At 40.9% G+C, this 19,563-nt stretch overlaps 1 protein-coding gene across 1 annotated transcript in view; it reads right to left on the bottom strand.

The window, feature by feature from the left end:
- The window catches only part of TG (thyroglobulin), a 439,344-nt gene that overhangs the window by 282,506 nt on the left and 137,275 nt on the right, over window positions 1–19,563 (bottom strand). Inside the window, exons 21-22 of the mRNA XM_089685945.1 lie at window positions 19,073–19,222; window positions 13,677–13,847 (exon numbers count right to left, since the gene is read on the bottom strand). Of these exons, the coding sequence (XP_089542071.1) occupies window positions 13,677–13,847; window positions 19,073–19,222 (321 nt within the window). The remainder of the gene's footprint in view (window positions 1–13,676; window positions 13,848–19,072; window positions 19,223–19,563) is intronic.

Raw genomic sequence — 19,563 nt, 5'->3', positions numbered from 1 at the left:
TTAGCTATCTATAAGGGGGTAATTCTTCTCTTTGACCACAACTGTAAGCCCTGGTTCACACTGGAGATGACTTGGCATGCGGTTTGGATGCCCTGCGACTTGCAAGCCAAGTCGCACCCTATTGTCCACAATTGGAGCGGACATATCGGTGCGGTTCCGACTTGGTCAGAGCCGCACCGATTTCAAAAGCAGTACATGCACTATTTTCGGTGCGATTTGCATAGACATCAGGGGGTTTATTTACTAAAGCTGGAGAGTCCAAAATCAGACTCCCTTCTGCATAGAAACCAATCAGCTTCTAACCTCAGCTTGTTCAATGAAGCTTTGGCGATGAAGCCTGGAAGCTGATTGGTTTCTATGCAGAAGGGAGTCTGATTTTGGAATCTCCAGCTTTAGTAAATAAACCCCCAGATGTCTTGAAAATCACACCCGACATGAGCGGGTCCCCTGACTTTGAAATCGTGCGACTTCCAGTAAAGTCGCACGATTTCAAAGTCGGACTTGATGTGAACGGAGGGTAAGGAACATTCTTCCCACTGACCACCACACGAATGTATCATGACCTGTAAATACAGTAATTTTTAGCAGGGGTTCCACAAGACCAAAAAGTAATTTCAAGGGTTCCTCTGTGTTGAAAGGGCTGAGAAAGTAGACTGTTCATTTTACAAAGGAAGCAGCACTTGTGACATGTCCCAGGAGATTGCGGGACAAGTCCCATGGTGCTGCGGTTCCTTGTGCATATACAGTGGAGAGGCGGTTGTAAAACATTAGAAAGTCACATCCAGCCAGGAGCAGACTGACCATTTGGAAACTCGGGCACTGCCCGAGGGCCCAGGGGTCAGTTGGGGGCCCCATGAGATGCCCCTGGTACCTTTTTCATAGGCTTTTTTGAGTTTGGGCAAGGACATAGGGGCCCCATGATCCCCTATTGCCCAGGGGCCCCATGAGTTGTCAGTCTGTCCCTGCATCCAGCTTCCATGTCCAAGGTAGTGGCACTGGAGAGCCAAAGCCCAGTAAGGACTCGGCACCGAGGAAGACAGCGTTGGACTCCGAGGGCTGGTAAGTGTCCATTTCCTAAAAGTCAGAAGCTGCAGTATTTGAAGCTGCTGACATTTCATCTTTTACAAACCAAGCAATGTTTCTTTTTAATCGCTACAATTTCAATGTCTCTTCTGGTTAACTTCTTTTTTTAGATTATTGCTACTTTTATATGTGATTTTTTTCCTATGCATTTTATCTGTCAATCTGATTCAGATGTGGGATTACTAAGAATTCTAACTTCTATCTAATTCTAAATTCTAACTGCGTAACCTCTGTATTACCCACATTCCTTCACAGCATCTATTTACAGATCTTATCTCAGTCCAACATGGAGGTGTAACTGATTTTGTCTACTTAGCAAAAAGAAAAAAAAATTCCAATATACCTATTTTCTTTAACCACTTCCTGCCTGGACACTTTCACCCCCTTCCAGTCCAGGCCAATTTTCAGCTTTCAGCGCTATCACACTTTGAATGACAATTGCGCGGTCATGCAACACTGTACCCATATGAATTTTTTAGCATTTTTTTGAGACAAATAACACTTTATTTTGGTGGTATTTATTCACCACTAGGATTTTTATTTTTTTTGCTATATAAATGAAAATGTCCAAACATTTTGAAAAGAAAAAGTGTTTTTCTTATAACATTTTGCAAATAAATAAAATTTCTTCATAAATCTTGGCCAAAATGTATTCATCTTTTTAGTTAAAAAAAAAACCAAATTAGTTTATAATCAAAAATAATTTTTCTAATTTTTTTTTTACATTTTTATTTTATTTTTTTATACTATTATTTATGTATTTTTTTTAACATACTGTCACCCTAGCAGTACAGTGTCACCATAGTGACACTGTACTACTTGTAGGGGGTGATGAAGTTTTTTTTTTTTTACACTGATTGCTTTTACACCCATAAAGGCTGTAAAAGCAATCATTTCTCCTTCTCTCTGGCTGCATTCTTGCAGCCAGAGAGAAATAATGTGTGAGCTGTGTTAGGCTATTGTGAATTGCCCTGTACCATGTGATCTCTGTGATCATTCACAGATTTCACACATAGTAAGCAATAATGTCAGAAGTGACATCTTGCTTACCATTCTTCATGTGATCACTGATTGGGACCTCACTCCAGAGGACACAGCGGGCACCGGATCGCAGTGCTGCGCGCTCCCAGGGAGCGCACACAAGCAGGGAGTGGGGAGGCAGTTTACATACTGTAAGATCTGTGATTGATCACAGCTTGTCACATGGTACAAGGCTGTTGTGAATAGCCCTGTACCATATGATCTCTGTGATCATTCACATATTTCACTAGTAGTAAGCAATGATGTCAGAAGTGCTATCTTGCTTACTACTATTCATGTGATCACTGATTGGCCAATCATTAATCACATGAATCAGGACCTCACACAATCGCGGAGGACACAGCGGGCACCGGATTGCAATGTCGTGTGCTCCCAGGGAGAGCGCACAGGCTGCGAATGTGGCGGCCATTTATAAACGGCAACCTGCTTCAGCACTGCTCTCGTCCGGGCCCATGTACATAAACGGTGGTTAAAGTGGTTAAAGTACACTAAAATAGCTCAAAGTCGTTGTAAACTCTTACACATACCCAATAGAGTGGCTGGCCTCAGGTGCTACACAAAGGTGACACAAATCCTGTTACATAAGTGGTACCTGTTTATCTGCAGCCCTCTCTTCTCTACAGCTAAAGTGCAGAATTTATACAGCTTGTCTGAGATTTCAGAAAGCAGGGGGCGTGGGTTCTGAAGTTACACTCTGCAGAGCCCAGTGACACAAATGGAGAAAAGGAACACACCCTTCATACAATACACAGGAACAACACTGAAGCTTTCACAGGCTGTGTGCTAGAGGTCCCTCCCCTGTCACTTTTTTTATCTCTTGGTGTCAGGAAAACTTGTCAAAAGTGACTCATGATGATAGCAGGAGAACAAGGCAGTAAACAGAATTGACACTTAGTGCTATGGATTGAGATAAGTACACACTATAGAGGGATGTGCTTTGTTCATATTTCATGTCTGAGGTTTACAATCACTATAAAGTGGTTCTAAAGTCAAACAGTTTCTTACATTACTTCATTCTATGCAGTAAGGTAAAAAACCTTTCAGCTGCTGTTTATCCCGCCTCCATATCTAAATACATACCTGAGTCCTGCATTGAACCAGTGCTGTGCTCCTCTATCGGTCTTCTCTCCTCACTCCTATCCCTTACATGCTTGGCTGAAAGCAGGGGGAGCATTGGCTCTTGCTGATGTCAGTCAAATCCAGCAAACAGAGAGCAGGCAGTGAGGCCAAACCATGCTGTGTGTGTCAATGGGCACACACAGCCCATCTCAGGAGCAAGCCTGCACCTGTGCTACCATCAGAAGCAGCATGGTGACACATGGAGAGAAGGAGGAGCCAAGAGTGCCAGCAGAGAACAGCAGAAGGAGGTTTGGGGCCGCCCTCTGTAATACCCTTGGTACACAGCAGGTAAGTATAACATTTTTTATTTTAGAGAATAAAACGGTGGATGTTGCAATTTTTTTATGTCACACATTATTTGCAGAGCAGTTTTTCAAATGCAAAATTTTGTTGAAAAAATAAATTTTAATGAATTTTAGTGAACACAAAAACTATATAATACCCAAATTGTTTGGTAAAATGTAAAAGATTATGTTATGCCAAGTAAGTAGATTCCTAACATATCATGCTTTAAAATTGTGTATGCCCATGGATCGACCCCAAACTACAGTACCTAAAAATCTCCATTGGTGATGCTTTAAAAGCCTTTACAGGTTGCTAGACTAGAGTTACACAGGAGGTCTGGAGCTCGAATTACTGCTCTCCCCCGGAGATTCGCGATGATACCTCACCTGTGTGGTGCAATCACTGTTTACATATGCGTGTGGGACTTACATGTGCGTTCGCATTAGCGTGCGAGCATGGTGGGATGGGGGCACTTTACATTTTTTTTAATTTATTTTATTTCAAACTTTTCTTTAACCACTTCCCGTCTGGCTGTTGTATGTATAAACGGCCAGACGGTGGCAGAGCTGGGGCAGGTTGCCGTTCATAAACTGTGCCCGCCACTTTTGACTCCCTGGGAGCACGCGGAACCACAATCCGGTGCCCACTGTGTCCTCCAGACACAGCAGAACACCGATCGCTCTACGGGACCTCTGTGTGAGGTCCCGATCATGTGATCACTGATTGACCAAACAGTGATCACATGAATAGGTGTAAGCAAGATGTCACTTCTGACATCATTGCTTACTACGTGTGAAATCTGTGAATGATCACAGAGGTCACATGGTACAAGGCTATTCACAACAGCCTTGTACCATGTGACAATCTGTGACCAATCACAGCTCTCACAGTATTTCTCAATGGCTGCAAGAATGCAGCTAGAGAGAAGGAGAAATTATTGCTTTTACAGCCTTTATGGGTGTAACAGCAATCAGTGTAAAAAAGAAAAAAAAATCTTCATCACCCCCCACATGTAGTACAGTGTCACTATGGTACTACTGTACTGCTAAGGTGACAGTATTTAAAAAAAAAAAAACATACTTTGAGCTATTTTAGTGTTCTTTAACCACTGTTTATGTACATGGGCCCGGACGAGAGCAGTGCTGAAGCGGGTTGCCGTTTATAAATTCGCAGCCTGTGCGCGCTCCCTGGTAGCGCACGGCATTGCAGTCCGGTGCCCACTGTGTCCTCCGGGATTGTGTGAGGCCCTGATTCATGCGATCAATGATTGGCCAAGGGCTGGCTGTACAGTGTGGATGGACAAATCTCCTGCTGTGGCTGTTTTTTGGTAACCAGTGTTGGCTGCATCTGAAACGATGTAGCCACCGTTCAGCCAAATATTTTCTATCCAGCCCCTTCAATTTTTCAATCAAAGGATTCTTGGGGGGGAAAGCGGTGACAGCAGGGGTGTATTTACCACAAGGTAAACAAGACTTTTGCCTAGGCTGCATTTTTCAGGGGGGGGTGGCACTGCCCCTTGGAAGAAAGGACACACGCGGCATGGAGACCTGGTGGGTTCTGAGAGAGGCTGTGGGTTTCATGATGGTGTATGCAGAGCCCGACTCTCCTTCCCGGGCATGTCCGGAGCTGTGAAGGTGAGTGTCTTTCTCTTTCCATGGGGATGGTAGCTGGTGTATAGGGGACGGTGGTAGTGGAAGGGTCTCTCAGGTGGGAAGCAGGGGTGTTGTTGATCAATGTCAGGTTCTCTCTGCAGGAGGTGCCGATTTTTCTGTTGCCTAAGGCAGCACATAACCTAAATACACCACTGGGTGACAGTCCTACTAAGAGAATTTTGGCTGGATATTCAGTACTAGCCAAAATGTGAACAGTGTATGGCCAATTTTCACTGTTCACTCAAATATTTTCTATCCAGTCCCTTCAATTTTTCAATCAAAGGATTCTAGAGAGTGGAAAGGGGTGACAGTCCTACTAAGTGAATTTTGGCTGGATATTCAGTGCCTAGCCAAAATTTGAGCAGTGTATGGCCAGTTTTAAGACATGGATTATTTTTGGATAATCCCAATTCCCCCATGCACACAGTCAAAGTGGATAGGGAAATCCTTCCCACTATGGTATTGTATTATGACAGTGGGAAGCCTTCCCCACTGTCAAAATACAATGATCAGTGTTGCTGGCTATAGCCAGCAGCATTGATCATTTGGGAAAAACCCATGTATCGATAGATTGCCTTGTGTACAGCCAGCCTGACCATACATACATTAATAAAAATTTGTCCAGTCCCGGCTGAACTAGCTGCAGCATTTCAATCTATGTATGGCCGGTTTAAGAGTTGAATTTGATTCTTGCATAATTAATTGACCTAGGCTTTTGTATTCCCAGCAGACTCTGGGAGATAATTAAAGGTACATACAGTATGACCACCTCTTGGTACCTGCTTTTAACTATTCTTGCAATGAATTTATTACAGGCATTTAAAGGTGAACTTCAGTTGGCCATAAAGAAAATTGTAATATATGCCCCTCCCCAGAGCAAGTTTTAAAAAGACCCATGCTGTTCATCTCAACAAGACTATGTGCATTCAACATATTTTATTCATGGTAAAACCGAGAAACTGCTGCTGGGTGCCGCCATCTTGGATGTGACGTAAGTAAGCCCCAGCAGACTCAGAGCTGTCACTCAAGTGACACTATAGCAAAATTTCCCAACATCTTTAACCTTCAGGTACCCTTAAAAATGTGAGATCCTGGAGACATACATTACTAATCTGCAGTTCACAGGTTCAAAACTCAACAATGAATTGGAAACTGGTTTTCACATTCTAACCGAGTATGGAAAAATATAATTGGTTGCAGTGGAAATCTATTTCAGCTCATTATCTCCAGATTTTTCCAGATATGATTTTTAAGACTTCTTCAAACCTCATCAGTAATAAAATACAAATTCTTTCAAGATGATCTCCATGTTTTTTTTTTTTTAACTTCAAATAATTTGTTTGGACCAAGCTGGTCAAAGCAAACTATTTACTACACTAACAGTTGCAGCCGTTGGGTGCTCTACATAAGCTATACATTCACCGGGTAGGTACGCCTGTTCAATTGCTTGGTGACACAAATTGCTAATCAGCCAATCACAAGGCAGCAGCTCAAAGCATTTAGGCATCTAGACGTGGTGAAGACGACTTGCTGAAGTTCAAACGGAGCATCAGAATGGGGAGAAAGGGGATTTAAGTGACTTTGAACGGGGCATGGCTGTTGCTCACATGGAAGAAAAACATATTTTAAATATATTTTTAAAAAATTCTTCCCAAATATATTGACATATATTTGAAATACTACAATTTTGGCCGTATTCAATATATTTCAAAATATATTTATATATATATATATATATATATATATATATATATATATATATATACTGCATGTTGAAATGCCTTTTTTAAATATTTTACATAATATCTGAAAAATATTTTTTAAAATATTTTTTTCTAAATATATTCTTCAGATTTATTTTAACATATAAAAAAGTCATTTTAACATATATGTTTACATATATTTGTAAATACATTCCAAAAATGTAGATTGAATGTATTTTTAAAGACATACAGTATATTTGAAAATGTATTTTTAAAAATATTTTTCATATATTTTGTAATAAAAATACATTTTAACATACAGTGTATATATATATATATATATATATATATATATATACACATATATATATTTATTGAAATATATTTTTGAAATATATTGAATATTGCCAAAATTCTAGTATTTCAAATATATGTCAATATATTTGGGAAGAATATTTTTAAAATATATTTCAAATATATTTTTCTTCCATGTGGGTGGTGCCAGACGTGCTGGTTTAAGTATTTTAAAAACTGTTGATCTGTTGGGACTTTTACACACAACCACCTCTAGGGTTTACAAAGAATGGTCTAATAAGGAGAAAATATCCAGAGAGCGGCAGTTGTGTAGATGGAAATGCCTTGTTGATGTCAGGTCAGAGGAGAATGGGCAGACTGGTTCGAGATGATGAAAAGGCAACAGTAACTCATGTCACTATGGACCAAAATCTCTGAGGAATGCCAACACCTTGTTTTATCTATGCCATGAAGAATTAAGGCAGTTCTGAAGGCAAATGTTGGTCCAACCCGATACTAGCAAGGTGGACCTAATAACATAGCTGGTGACTGTATCTAGCCTTAGCTCCATACAGTGTACAATGCTGTGTTACACGGTGGTATGGGGACTTCCTGTCCTGTTCCCGTAACAAAATCGAGTCAGGCTGAGCACTGCTCCACCATTCAGAGGAAGCTTTGTACTCTATGAATGAATACAAAGCCTCTTCTAATTGGCTGAGGTGGCGTTCATGGCATCATCAGCCCACCTCACCTCCTAAGCCTATTAGAGGAAACTTTGTATTTGTTCATAGAGTACAAGGTTTCCTCTGAATGGCTGAGTGCCACTCAGCCCAACTCAATTTAGTTTCAGGATGGGGACGGGCACGAGACTTTCTTGTCTTGCTGCTGAAACAGCGCTGCATACTGTATGGAGCTGAGGCTACGTAAAATGTATACAGCACACCCAGCAACTTGAACTTTGGATGAAGTAAACAGTTCATTTGGATAAGTTTGGTCCAAAAAACGGTTTGAAGATAAATGAAACATGGAGGTCAGCTTTCATTATGTTGGACTGTGTGATACTAGATAGTGGAATCAAAGCGGAAATGCTAACTAGAGAGAGTTCATCTTGGTAGATTGTCTCCTGTATGAAGGAAATAGGTGGTGGTGCCTGGTCCCTAGGGGGTTTTCTCTTCGGGAGAGCCCCCTGACCAAGTACTGGGTGTCCGGCTTCGGCTGGACACAAGGAACGGTGGTCCACCAGGCCTTTTGGCCAGGAGGACCAAATGGGAACCTTGTCCCTGTCAGGAGCTTCGTGCCCCGGGGGATCAGGGTAGCGGTCCAGCCCCTTTCGGGGTAGGACAAAAGCACACCCCTAAGTGCACTTTTTCGTGTGGTGTTTTGCACTTGCACTTTTTTTGTGAACACTTACGGGTTTTTTCGTTATAGTTGCACGTTTGCGAACTTAAAAAAAAAAAAAAAAATAGGTGGTGGTGCCTGGTGTCATATCTAATAAGATTAGCCCGTGAGGTCAAAGCGCAATTCAGAGTAATTCTAGCCATACACTAGTGGAATTTCATTTGAATTTGTGCTGAAATTCAAAAAATTATTTATCAGACCTTTCTAAAGTACTACTTTGGACTCAACTAATTTTGCATGAAAACACTGAAAATTTTCATTCGATTGCCATGCCAGTGTTTTTGAATTTTATAATTTAAGGATGCACTTGTACATTACAATAAGCATCATTTTTTTCCAAATGGAAAACCATGTTCACCTTTAGAATTTTTTCACTGAAGAAAATTTTCTAGCCTTCTCCTTTGATTTTCCTAGTCACTAAGGTTGAAAATTATTATTAAAGTAGAACTAAAGCAAAACTTTTTTTGTTACAGTAAGGGAGAGTTATAACCCTTGTTAGTAATTTTTACCATCTGTGTCCCATTGGGGGGGAATTACTTTCAATTCCTCTCTCATAGCCAAAACAGGTAAGAGGAAATCCCTCCAACAGAAATAGTGTTGCAATTGGAAGATTTACCATCTATTCCTGTTCTGATGACAACCCAAAATTTGGGATTTTCTTTCACTTTCACTTTTGATAGTAACAGTAAATGGGACAAATTGAAAGGGTGAATCTCCCTAATGGGGACACAGACAGCAATCAAAACCTGACAGCTATTCTAATTCTTCTGTACCCTATCCAAAACTAAAAAAAAGCCTTTAATTATACTTTGATTTGACCACAATAACCAATAGAATATCATACATACAAACATTCCAAAAAATGTTACTTCCGAGCTAAATTCTCCCGGCAGATGGCCAGTTTTAGGAGAGAATACTGTTACCTTACAGCAGTGTTTCTCAACTCCAGTCCTCATGGACCCCCAACAGGTCATGTTTTCAGGATTTCCATTATTTTGCGCAGGTGATTTGATCAGTTTCACTGCCTTAGTAATTACCACAGCTGTTTCATCTGAGGGAAATCCTGAAAACATGACCTGTTGGGGGTCCATGAGGACTGGAGTTGAGAAACACTGCCTTAGAGGCAGGGATGTATTTACCACAAGGCAAACAAGGCATTTGCCCAAGGCAGCATTTTTCAGGGGGGCAGCAGCATTTTTCAGGTGGGCAGCAGCATTTTTTTAGGTGGGCAGCGCTTCCCCCCAAAAGAAGGGATGGAAGAAGTGACACACACAGCATGGGGACCAGGTGTGATCTGGGAGAGCTTGCAGGCTGCTTGATGGTGTATGCAGAGCCTGACTCTTGTTCCAGGGATGTCTGAAGCTGTGAAGGTGAATGTCTTATCTATTGCCGGGGTGGGGGGGGGGTTGCCAGTGTATGGGGGGATGAAGTGTTGTTGGTCAATGTCAGGCTCTCTTTGTGGGGGAGGGAGATGTTGGTCGGTGTCAGGGTCTCTCCGTGGGGGGGGGAGTCAATTTTTGTGTTGCCTACAGCAGAACGAAACCTAAATACACCACTGCTTAGACGTGAGTTGCTACTTTCATCCCATGCTGCTAGTTCATCATGGTGACATCAGGAGCTGGTACTCAGCAAGTACTGACAGGCAGATGTCAATCCATCCAGTGGCACTCAATACTCAAGGAGCGAGTTCACAAGATGCCAGGGTGGCAAGGAATAAGGTAAGTGTTCCTCTGCTTTAAATCTTCTGTAGACTGAACGAGTATTTAATTCTTACCATTCGGGGGGGGGGGGCACATACTAATATTTTATGTCTGACTCAAGTTTATAATTACAGAAGAACTCTCTTGCAAGTATTAAAGGCCAGCTCCAGCCAAACCTTTTGTTATTTTAGATAGCGTAGGGAAGGCTTAGAACCTTGGTATTATATATAGAGTGTATCCACGCTACAAAAAACATCAAAAATATTATTGAAGCAGCTACTTATAGGACTGTGATGCCAATTGTCAATTAAATATAGCAAAAAAAAGCAGCGGTAAATAATATTAAATAAGTAGGTAAATCTCATAAACAGAATATGAGATAATCAACAAACAGAAGATGCTATACAATAAATCCTCAAAAACTATGTGCAGTCCAAACCCTATAAGTCCAATCTTTAAATCAAATTCTTCTCGTGTTCAAAGAACCTTTCAAAAAATTCCTCCGATAATGTACCTCAAAAAGAAAAAATATTCACATAGTGCATTATCTTTTTTTTATAGCTAAATAAATAATAGAATAATAAAGAATTTGATTTAAAGATTGGACTTATAGGGTTTGGACTGCACATAGTTTTTGAGGATTTATTGTATAGCATCTTCTGTTTGTTGATTTTTGTACATCTTTTGGGGTGAAGGTGTTGATGGTGCTGTGGAGAATTGGATTTATTTATTAAGAGAGTGGTTTTGATTTTAGAATATGAGATAAATCCAAATAAATATTCAAAACCATATAAAGTGCAAAAAGACAAAATGCATAGACATGAAAGTGCAAATATCAAATAAAGTGCAAAAAGTCCATCATAAGATGTGTAAACCAAATGAGTCCAGTATCACAGTGCTTGAAGAAAAATCATCTACTACTGTGCAACAAATCACTCATTAGATGTATTGTGATGTCGTGAAATCCAACACCGAGTGCACCCTGCTTTCTGACACCTCTTACCAGAAAGGGTGGACCATCACATTATAAATGGTCAAATACGCCACTAAGATTCCGCCACAGATATCATGAACTTGGCATCGAGGTTCCCCACCGCAAGGGTTCATCATCAGCAAAAGATTTTTTAAAAGTGCACTCTAATAGTGAAGTCAGTATAAAAATGGTTTCACACCATTTATAAAAGTCAGAAATTTCACAAGCGGCTTCCAACAAAGCTTCATACAGGCCCATAAAATATATGAATAAAAGTAGCATCTTGATAGCTTCACAACACAAAAAAAATGCTGATCACCATCAGCATGGAGCGTGATGACGTCACATGTAAGGATTATAACCTCTCTGGCTTTTATTGCCATCTGGGTCTCATTGAGGAGACTTCCCTTCAGTTCTTTTCCAAGTGAAAAGGAGTTAGTGGGATATTAAAAAAGGAACATTTTTCAATTGGGGCAAAAATAGCAAGGAAAACACATTTTCTAGTATAGTGGGAAAAATTGTGTTGCCATTTATGTCCTTCTGTCTTGTTGACTCCCAGTCCATCTTCGTGTCATAGGAGTGTCACTGGGCCATAACTCTCCCAATGGAATCACAGACAGTAAAAAATGACAAAATAAATTAAAATAAAAAAAAACAGATTACACAAAGAGAATTTGCTCTTGCAGAAGCTTTTCTTGAGCTGCAACAATCCTTGGCTGGCCGTCTTTTAAGGCAATTGTCTTATTAGTTTCCTGGAAGTTGATACAGCCCTTTCACAATACTCACTTCATCATAAAGTGTTTCTCCAGCACTGCCAGACACATCCGCCAAAGAGCTCAAAATGATCCGTTTTTTACTGACTGCACTAGAAGAAACTTTTTGTAATGTTCTGTGATACTAATAGCTTAAAGTGAAAATGAGCCCGGCTCAGGAGATTTGATGGCTTTGTGAACAATACCTTACTGGATAAGGGACCATTGAGTAAAAGACCTGCAGACGGGGCCGCTTGTGCTAGCTGGTCATTTATGTCTGGGTATAGAAATGAGGGAAGTGAAGGTGGAGCAGAGACTACTCAGGAGTAGGAATGAGCACAGGTTTGGTCCAAACTTAGGTTTGTACTGAACCTGAAAAAAAGCTGACAATCCCACCAAGTCAGTGCCCATTCGGCCATGGCAAGGGCATTCCCCACCCCGCAGCCACACATAGCAAGGGGGCAGAGATACTCATGACATTATTGACCTAATAGGGCTACATTTGGTCAATTGTCATTGAATTAAAATAATCGTGTGGCCATATCAGGTCAATGATGTCAGGAGCATCCCCCTTCCCTTTGTTACATGCAACTGCAGGGTGGGGAATGCATTTTTTGGCCATGTGGCCATATTAGGTCAATAATGTCCCAAATATCCCCTCCCTTTGTTATATTCCCCTGTGGGACAGGGAATGCCATTTCCTTGGCCATGTGGCCATATTAGGTCAATAACGTCCCAAACATCCCCTCCCTTTGTTATATTCCCCTGTGGGACAGGGAATGCCTTTTTCTTGACCATGTGGCCATATTAGGTCAATGATGTAAGGAGCATTCCCCCTCCCTTTGTTACATGCAGCTGCAAGGTGGGGAATGCATTTGTTTGGTACATTATTGACCTAATATGGTCACATAGCCAAACAAATGCATTCCCCACCTTGCAGTTGCATGTAACAAAGGGAGGGGGGGTGCTCCTTACATCATTGACCTAATATGGCCACATGGTCAAGGAAATGGCATTCCCTGTACCACAGGGGAATATAACAAAGGGAGGGGATGTTTGGCACATTATTGACCTAATATGGTCACATGGTCAAGGAAATGGCATTCCCTGTCCCACAGGGGATTATAACAAAGGGAGGGGTTGTTTGGTACATTATTGACCTAATATGGTCACATAGCCAAACAACCCCTCCCTTTGTTATAATCCCCTGTGGGACAGGGAATGCCATTTCCTTGACCATGTAGCCATATTAGGTCAATAATGTGCCAAACATCCCCTCCCTTTGTTATATTCCCCTGTGGGGCAGGGAATGCCATTTCCTTGACCATGTGGCCATAACAGGTCATGGATGTCATGAGCATCCCTGCCTCCTTGTTATGTGCAGCTGCAGTGCCCTGGTCATGGCTGATTTGGCAGGTATGACAGCTTGTTTCTAGGTTCTGACCAAACCCATACTCATCCTTACTCAGGAGAATACAGATTCAATAATTGAGTCACACACCATGGGTAAAGCTAAATAGAAAGGAGGAGCACTTGATAGAGCCGGTAATGAGAGGATATTTAAGTGAGACTGTGGGCATTATAACCAACTTATCACAGCTTTTACTCTAGTTGATATGTAGACCACAAGACATACAGTACTCATGTAAGCATTGGAGTTTATGCACAGTACTCACCTAAGCATTGGTCATTTCGGAGTTCCTGGTCAGTTTCCGTCCATGTCAGTTTCTCACCGCCGTTATCAACGCAAACATATTTCTCAGTTGGTTCATCTTTCTGTAAAGGCAAGAACTGTCCTCTGTCATCACAGCGTAATCCTCGAGTGTTGGCTTGACAGCGCGTAACACCTGACAGAACAGAACCGACCCATTAGCAGCTACACCAGTCAGATTGCACTTTCAGACATTTTAGCATTCATATGGTTTATTTGGGCCTAGGAAATATAATATTTTTTATTTATGGATTCTAAAATCCATGTATGACATGCTGTAAGACAAATATAAGCCAGCTGGATAATGTGTTCCACTCCAGTGTGTCCTACTTATTTGGTAAAAATGTACAAAGTGAAGCAAGCAGGCTTCAAACTCTAAGTATGTAAACATGGTGGTTCCTTCATAATCAGCTCCATCAGCTGTTTCAAATGCAATCCTTCTTCACCCCAAAACATGAAGCCCAGGCAGACGAAACAATGCTGTTACTGATCACTAAAGTTTGACGTTTTGTGAAAGATCAACAGCTAATCCCTCATCTCCATCTCTAACAATCCCATCTGGCCACTGACATACTGTCAGGAATGGACTCGCCAATGGTGGTAGGACTCACCTGCCTTGTGGGCTGCAGTACCAGGGCTGGCCAGCGGGTGCTCTCAGCAACCAGAAGCTCACTCCTGCAATCAGCCATCACCTGAGGCTGATTGCAGGAGGTGTATTTAAGGAATGGCCAGACCTGCACATAGTGCCTTGGTGTTTGTTTCCCATGTGCCCTGTTTCCTGTCTCCTGTCTCCTGCCTGACTCTGATAGAACTCCGCCTGCACTGACCTCGGCTATTCCTGACCATTCTTCTGCCTGCTCCCGTTGTACCTTTCTGCCTGATTGTTCCTGACCCGGCCTGCCTGACCACTCCACCTCTCCAGCCCTGACTGCACCTGTACCTATTAGTTTAAGGTTTGTTTTGTTTTGCACTGTGTTTGTTTATTTTGTGCAGCTCATAATAAATATTATTATTTAATCATTTCTGAAGCCTGCTGTTTCCCTGTGTCAGTCCACACATCTCTGGACATGCCTGGATCTCTGACACATACTGTATACAGAATGGAGTAATACCTGGTTGTCATGGAAAGAGCAGAGGTGATGGGTGCTTTAAGAGACTATTTTCCAAACCCCATATTACATGTTCTCCTGACCCACCAAAAGCTTCCTTGCTGCTGGTCTTCTTCTTGGTCTAACATTTTCCCGAGCCATTAGGCAGCCTCTGATGAGTTACATTGTCACTAAACCCATCTCTATTCCTTGGAAATGTACAATGCTCTATGCATGTGTTATAGGCAGTGCACACACACACAATAAAACCCTACTGAATACCTATACCAAGGAGTGCCGCACCACTAATTGGGGAGTACCATCAGCCCGTCTAGTTAAACACAGGTCTACACAAAGAGGAAACTTCACCTTGGCTTTAAGGGTACTCCAAATACCAAAAATAAAAAAAATCTATATTTTGTAATCATTACATTAAAATCACATGACTAAAAAGAAATAAAGCTTGTGGAGAGAGGACTCCAATATTTAGCAGTTTGTGCTCTGTATTCCTGTACTGATCTCATGTGCCACACCCAGGTAAAGTTGAGGTCTTGGGGGGGGGAGGGGGGGCATGAAAGGGGAAGAAGAGGGAAGAAAATGATGGCTTTAGTAAACAAAAGGGTAGTGTAGGGTGAAGGAAAGAGAACAGAGGAAGTGGGGGAGATGGGAGGAAGGGGTCTCCCTGCCACCACCACCACAACCACAGTTTGTCTAGGAAGTCCTGTTCTGAAAGTTCTTTGGTTCAGATGTTAGTATAGGAGCTTTTTATTATCATTTTTATGAGTGAGGTGAAGTTCCATGCATGAGATGAAATTTAATTCCCTGATCAAATGTACATATTCGCCAACACATCTCGGATTGTCAAAAACGTCCAAATATTTATTGATGAATGATAACATCACAAAAGACATAGTGCAGCATTTTGGAGCAACGCAGGACCCCTTCATCAGGCAAGTTTAATTCCCTGACCAGGGGCGGACTGACAACTCATGGGGCCCCCGGGCAATAGGGGATCATGGGGCCCTTGTGTCCTTGCCCAAATTCAACAAAGCCTATGAAAAAGGTACCAGGGGCATCTCATGGGGCCCCTACTGACCCAGGGCCCTCGGGCAGTGCCCGAGTTTCCAAATTGTCAGTCCGCCTCTGTCCCTGACCCACTCTAGTAGGGTATGCAATTGAGATGAACATGAGATGAGCATCCCTTCTCTTTTATGTCAGGATTTTAATATAATGATTAATAAATGTTTCAAATGTTATTGTTTTTTTGTATCGTGGTATTTAGAGTACCTCCAAAGTTACAGCAGTTTTCTCTTTGTGTTTACCTATGTTACACAGAAGAAAAAAAAAATAAGCAGTTTTTTTTTGGCTGACGAAACTATGTATATATATCTATTTTGCCAACACACCCAACCTTCTAGACATTTTTTAAACTTTTTTTTGCTTCAGTTGCACTTTAAGATGAACAATGGCCCTGCCATGGTCAGCCCAAAGACAAACAAAATTCCTTCACAAACCACTACTGCACAAAACTGTATAAACATGTTGACAAAAGGTCACAATGAATATATTAATTATGTGTTCTCCAATAACAGGAAATCTCATTATTCAGCATTGTTAAGTGAGAGAACTGGAAGTGTTGCCTTCATTGCCATGACCACATAAAGACCAACCCACGATACATATGCAATACATATGCTTCATTTGGGTCTGGTCTACAAACTTTGAGCATCTTGAAAGGGTTTGGGATGTTAAATAGAATCAGCTTTCCACAAACAGATTCATTATATGGCCTCAATAAAGGGAAGCTGTGATTTGTACATGCTACTGATTCATAAACACATTATAAAGGGAACAAAATATATATTTATGTATATATATACATTTTTTTTTTTTAAATAAGATTTAGGAAAAACTATAAATGTTACTTTAAAAAAAACATTATTATTATTCATTTCTATGTTTTTTTAAATTACATTTTAGTCTTTGTTTTTGCTATTTCTAGAAAATCTTTATTTGTTATAAATAAACATTTATTACAAGGTGCACCTACAACACAATTTGTTTAAAGAAAGAATAGTAAACAGAGTATAACATCATATATATATAAATATATATATTATTTTTTAAGTTATATGTACTATAAATATATATATATATATATATATATATATATATATATATACACACACACAAACACACACACATACATACACACTATCTCTCAGAAGTGAGTCCACCCCTCACATTTGTGTAAATATTTGATTTTATCTTTTCATGTGACAACACTGAAGAAATTACACTTTGCTACAATGTGAGGTAGTCAGTGTACAGCTTGTATAACATGTAAATTTGCTGTCCCCTTAAATAACTCAACACACAGCCAGTAATGTCTAAATCGCTGGCAACAAAAGTGAGTACACCCCAAGTGAAAATGTCCAAATTGGGCCCAATTAGCCATTTTCCCTCCCTGGTATCATGTGACTCGTTAGTGTTGCAAGGTGTCAGGTGTGAATGGGGAGCAGGTGTGTCAAATTTGGTGTTATCGCTCGCACTCTCATACTGGTCACTGGAAGTTCAACATGGCACCTCATGGCAAAAGAACTGTGAGGATCTGAAAAAAAGAATTGTTGATCTACATAAAGATGGCCTAGGCTATAAGAAGATTGCCAACACCCTGAAACTGAGCTGTAGCATGGTGGCCAAGACCATACAGCGGTTTAACAGGACAGGTTCCACTCAGAACAGGCCTCGCCATGGTCGACCAAGAAGTTGAGTGCACGTGCTCAGCATCATATCCAGAGGTGGTCTTTGGGAAATAGATGTATGAGTGCTGCCAGCATTTCTGCAGAGGTTGAAGGGGTGGGGGGTCAGCCTGCCAGTGCTCAGACCGTATGCCGCACACTGCATCAAATTGGTCTGCATGGCTGTCGTCCCAGAAGGAAGCCTCTTCTAAAGATGATGCACAAGAAAGCCTGCAAATAATTTTCTGAAGACAAGCAGATTAAGAACATGGATCACTGAAACCATCTCCTGTAGTCTGATGACACCAAGATAAACTGATTTGGTTAAGATGGTGTCAAGCGTGTGTGGCGCAACCAGGTGAGGAGTACAAAGACAAGTGTGTCTTGCCTACAGTCAAGCATGGTGGTGGTAGTGTCATGGTCTGGGGCTGCATAAGTGCTGCCAGCACTGGGGAGCTACAGTTCATTGAGGGAACCATGAATGCCAACATGTACTGTGACATACTGAAGCAGAGCATGATCCCCTCCCTTCGGAGACTGGACCACAGGACAGTATTCCAACATGATAATGACCCCAAACACACCTCCAAGATGACCACTGCCTTGCTAAAGAAGCTGAGGGTAAAGGTGATGGACTGGCCAAGCATGTCTCCAGACCTAAACCCTATTGAGCATCTGTGGGGCATCCTCAAATGGAAGGTGGAGGAGCGCAAGGTCTAACATCTAGCAGCTCCGTGATGTCATCATGGAGGAGTTGAAGAGGAGTCCAGTGGCAACCTGTGAAGCTCTGGTGAACTCCATGCCCAAGAGGGTTAAGGCAGTGCTGGAAAATAATGGTGGCCACACAAAATATTGACACTTTGGGCCCAATTTAGACATTTGCACTTAGGGGTGTACTCACCATTGTTGCCAGTGGTTTAGACATTAATGGCTGTGTGTTGACTTATTTTGAGGGGGCAGAAAATGTACATGTTATACAAGCTGTACACTGACTACGTCACATTGTAGCAAAGTGTCATTTCTTCAGTGTTGTCACATGAAAAGATATAATCAAATATTTACAACAATGTGCGGGGTGGACTCACTTCTGTCAGATACTGTGTGCATGTGTATATATATATATATATATATATATATATATATACACTTTTTTTTTGCTTTTCACAAATAAACATTGAACACAGTGCAATCTACATTGCCTACAAGCCTAACATGGACAGCTGGACAGATTAGAGGAAGGAAGACTATACCGATTTCCATCAATGCATCTAAAAAGCAGCAAACTGCCTGCACAATTTATGACTAGGATTATAGATGTTTCAATATTTCTTATCTTTGCTATGTAAAAAGATGTTGGATTTATGGGATTGTACATTGTTCAATTTGAGACTGTCCTACTACTACTATTTTGCTTGGAAAATACAAAATTTACAGAGGTCTGTAGATCAGAAAAAAAAGAAAACACTTGGGTGCAAATTTGGTTCCTTAAATAGACAAGAGGGAAATGAGATATTGATTGTAGTTACACTCACAATGGTTCAGTTTATAAGCTCCGGTGTAGACAGTGGTGGTACCCAGAGGACATTTTAGGCACTGGCTGATCCCCGATTTCTCCTGGTAGAAGCCATATGGACAAGGCACACATTCCCCATCTTCAGAATAACTTCCCGGTGGACAAATCCCTACAAAAAGATAATTGTAGATGTAACCACATTTTTGGGATTTTTTAATTACCTTCTGCAGCTGTAGTTGTCAATAAGTGCAGAACTAGTGCTAGGCTCTCTTTTTTCTAGAAAAGCCCAGCATGGTCATTAAACATTGTATTATGCACACATTCTGTATAAAATGAGCAAAATAAAGATTTTATTATTGTAAAAAAAAGAGTGTGTATATATATATATATATACATATATATATATACATACATATATATATATATATATATATATATATATATACACAGTTGTGTTCAAAATAATAGCAGTGTGTTGAAAAAAGTGAATAAAGCTCAAAATCCTTCTAA

The sequence above is a fragment of the Staurois parvus genome, unplaced genomic scaffold (genome assembly GCF_062004578.1).
Source record: "Staurois parvus isolate SC_StPar_1 unplaced genomic scaffold, SC_StPar_1.0 ptg000389l, whole genome shotgun sequence".
NCBI lineage: Eukaryota > Metazoa > Chordata > Amphibia > Anura > Ranidae > Staurois > Staurois parvus.
This window is presented reverse-complemented; position numbering and strand designations above follow the sequence as displayed.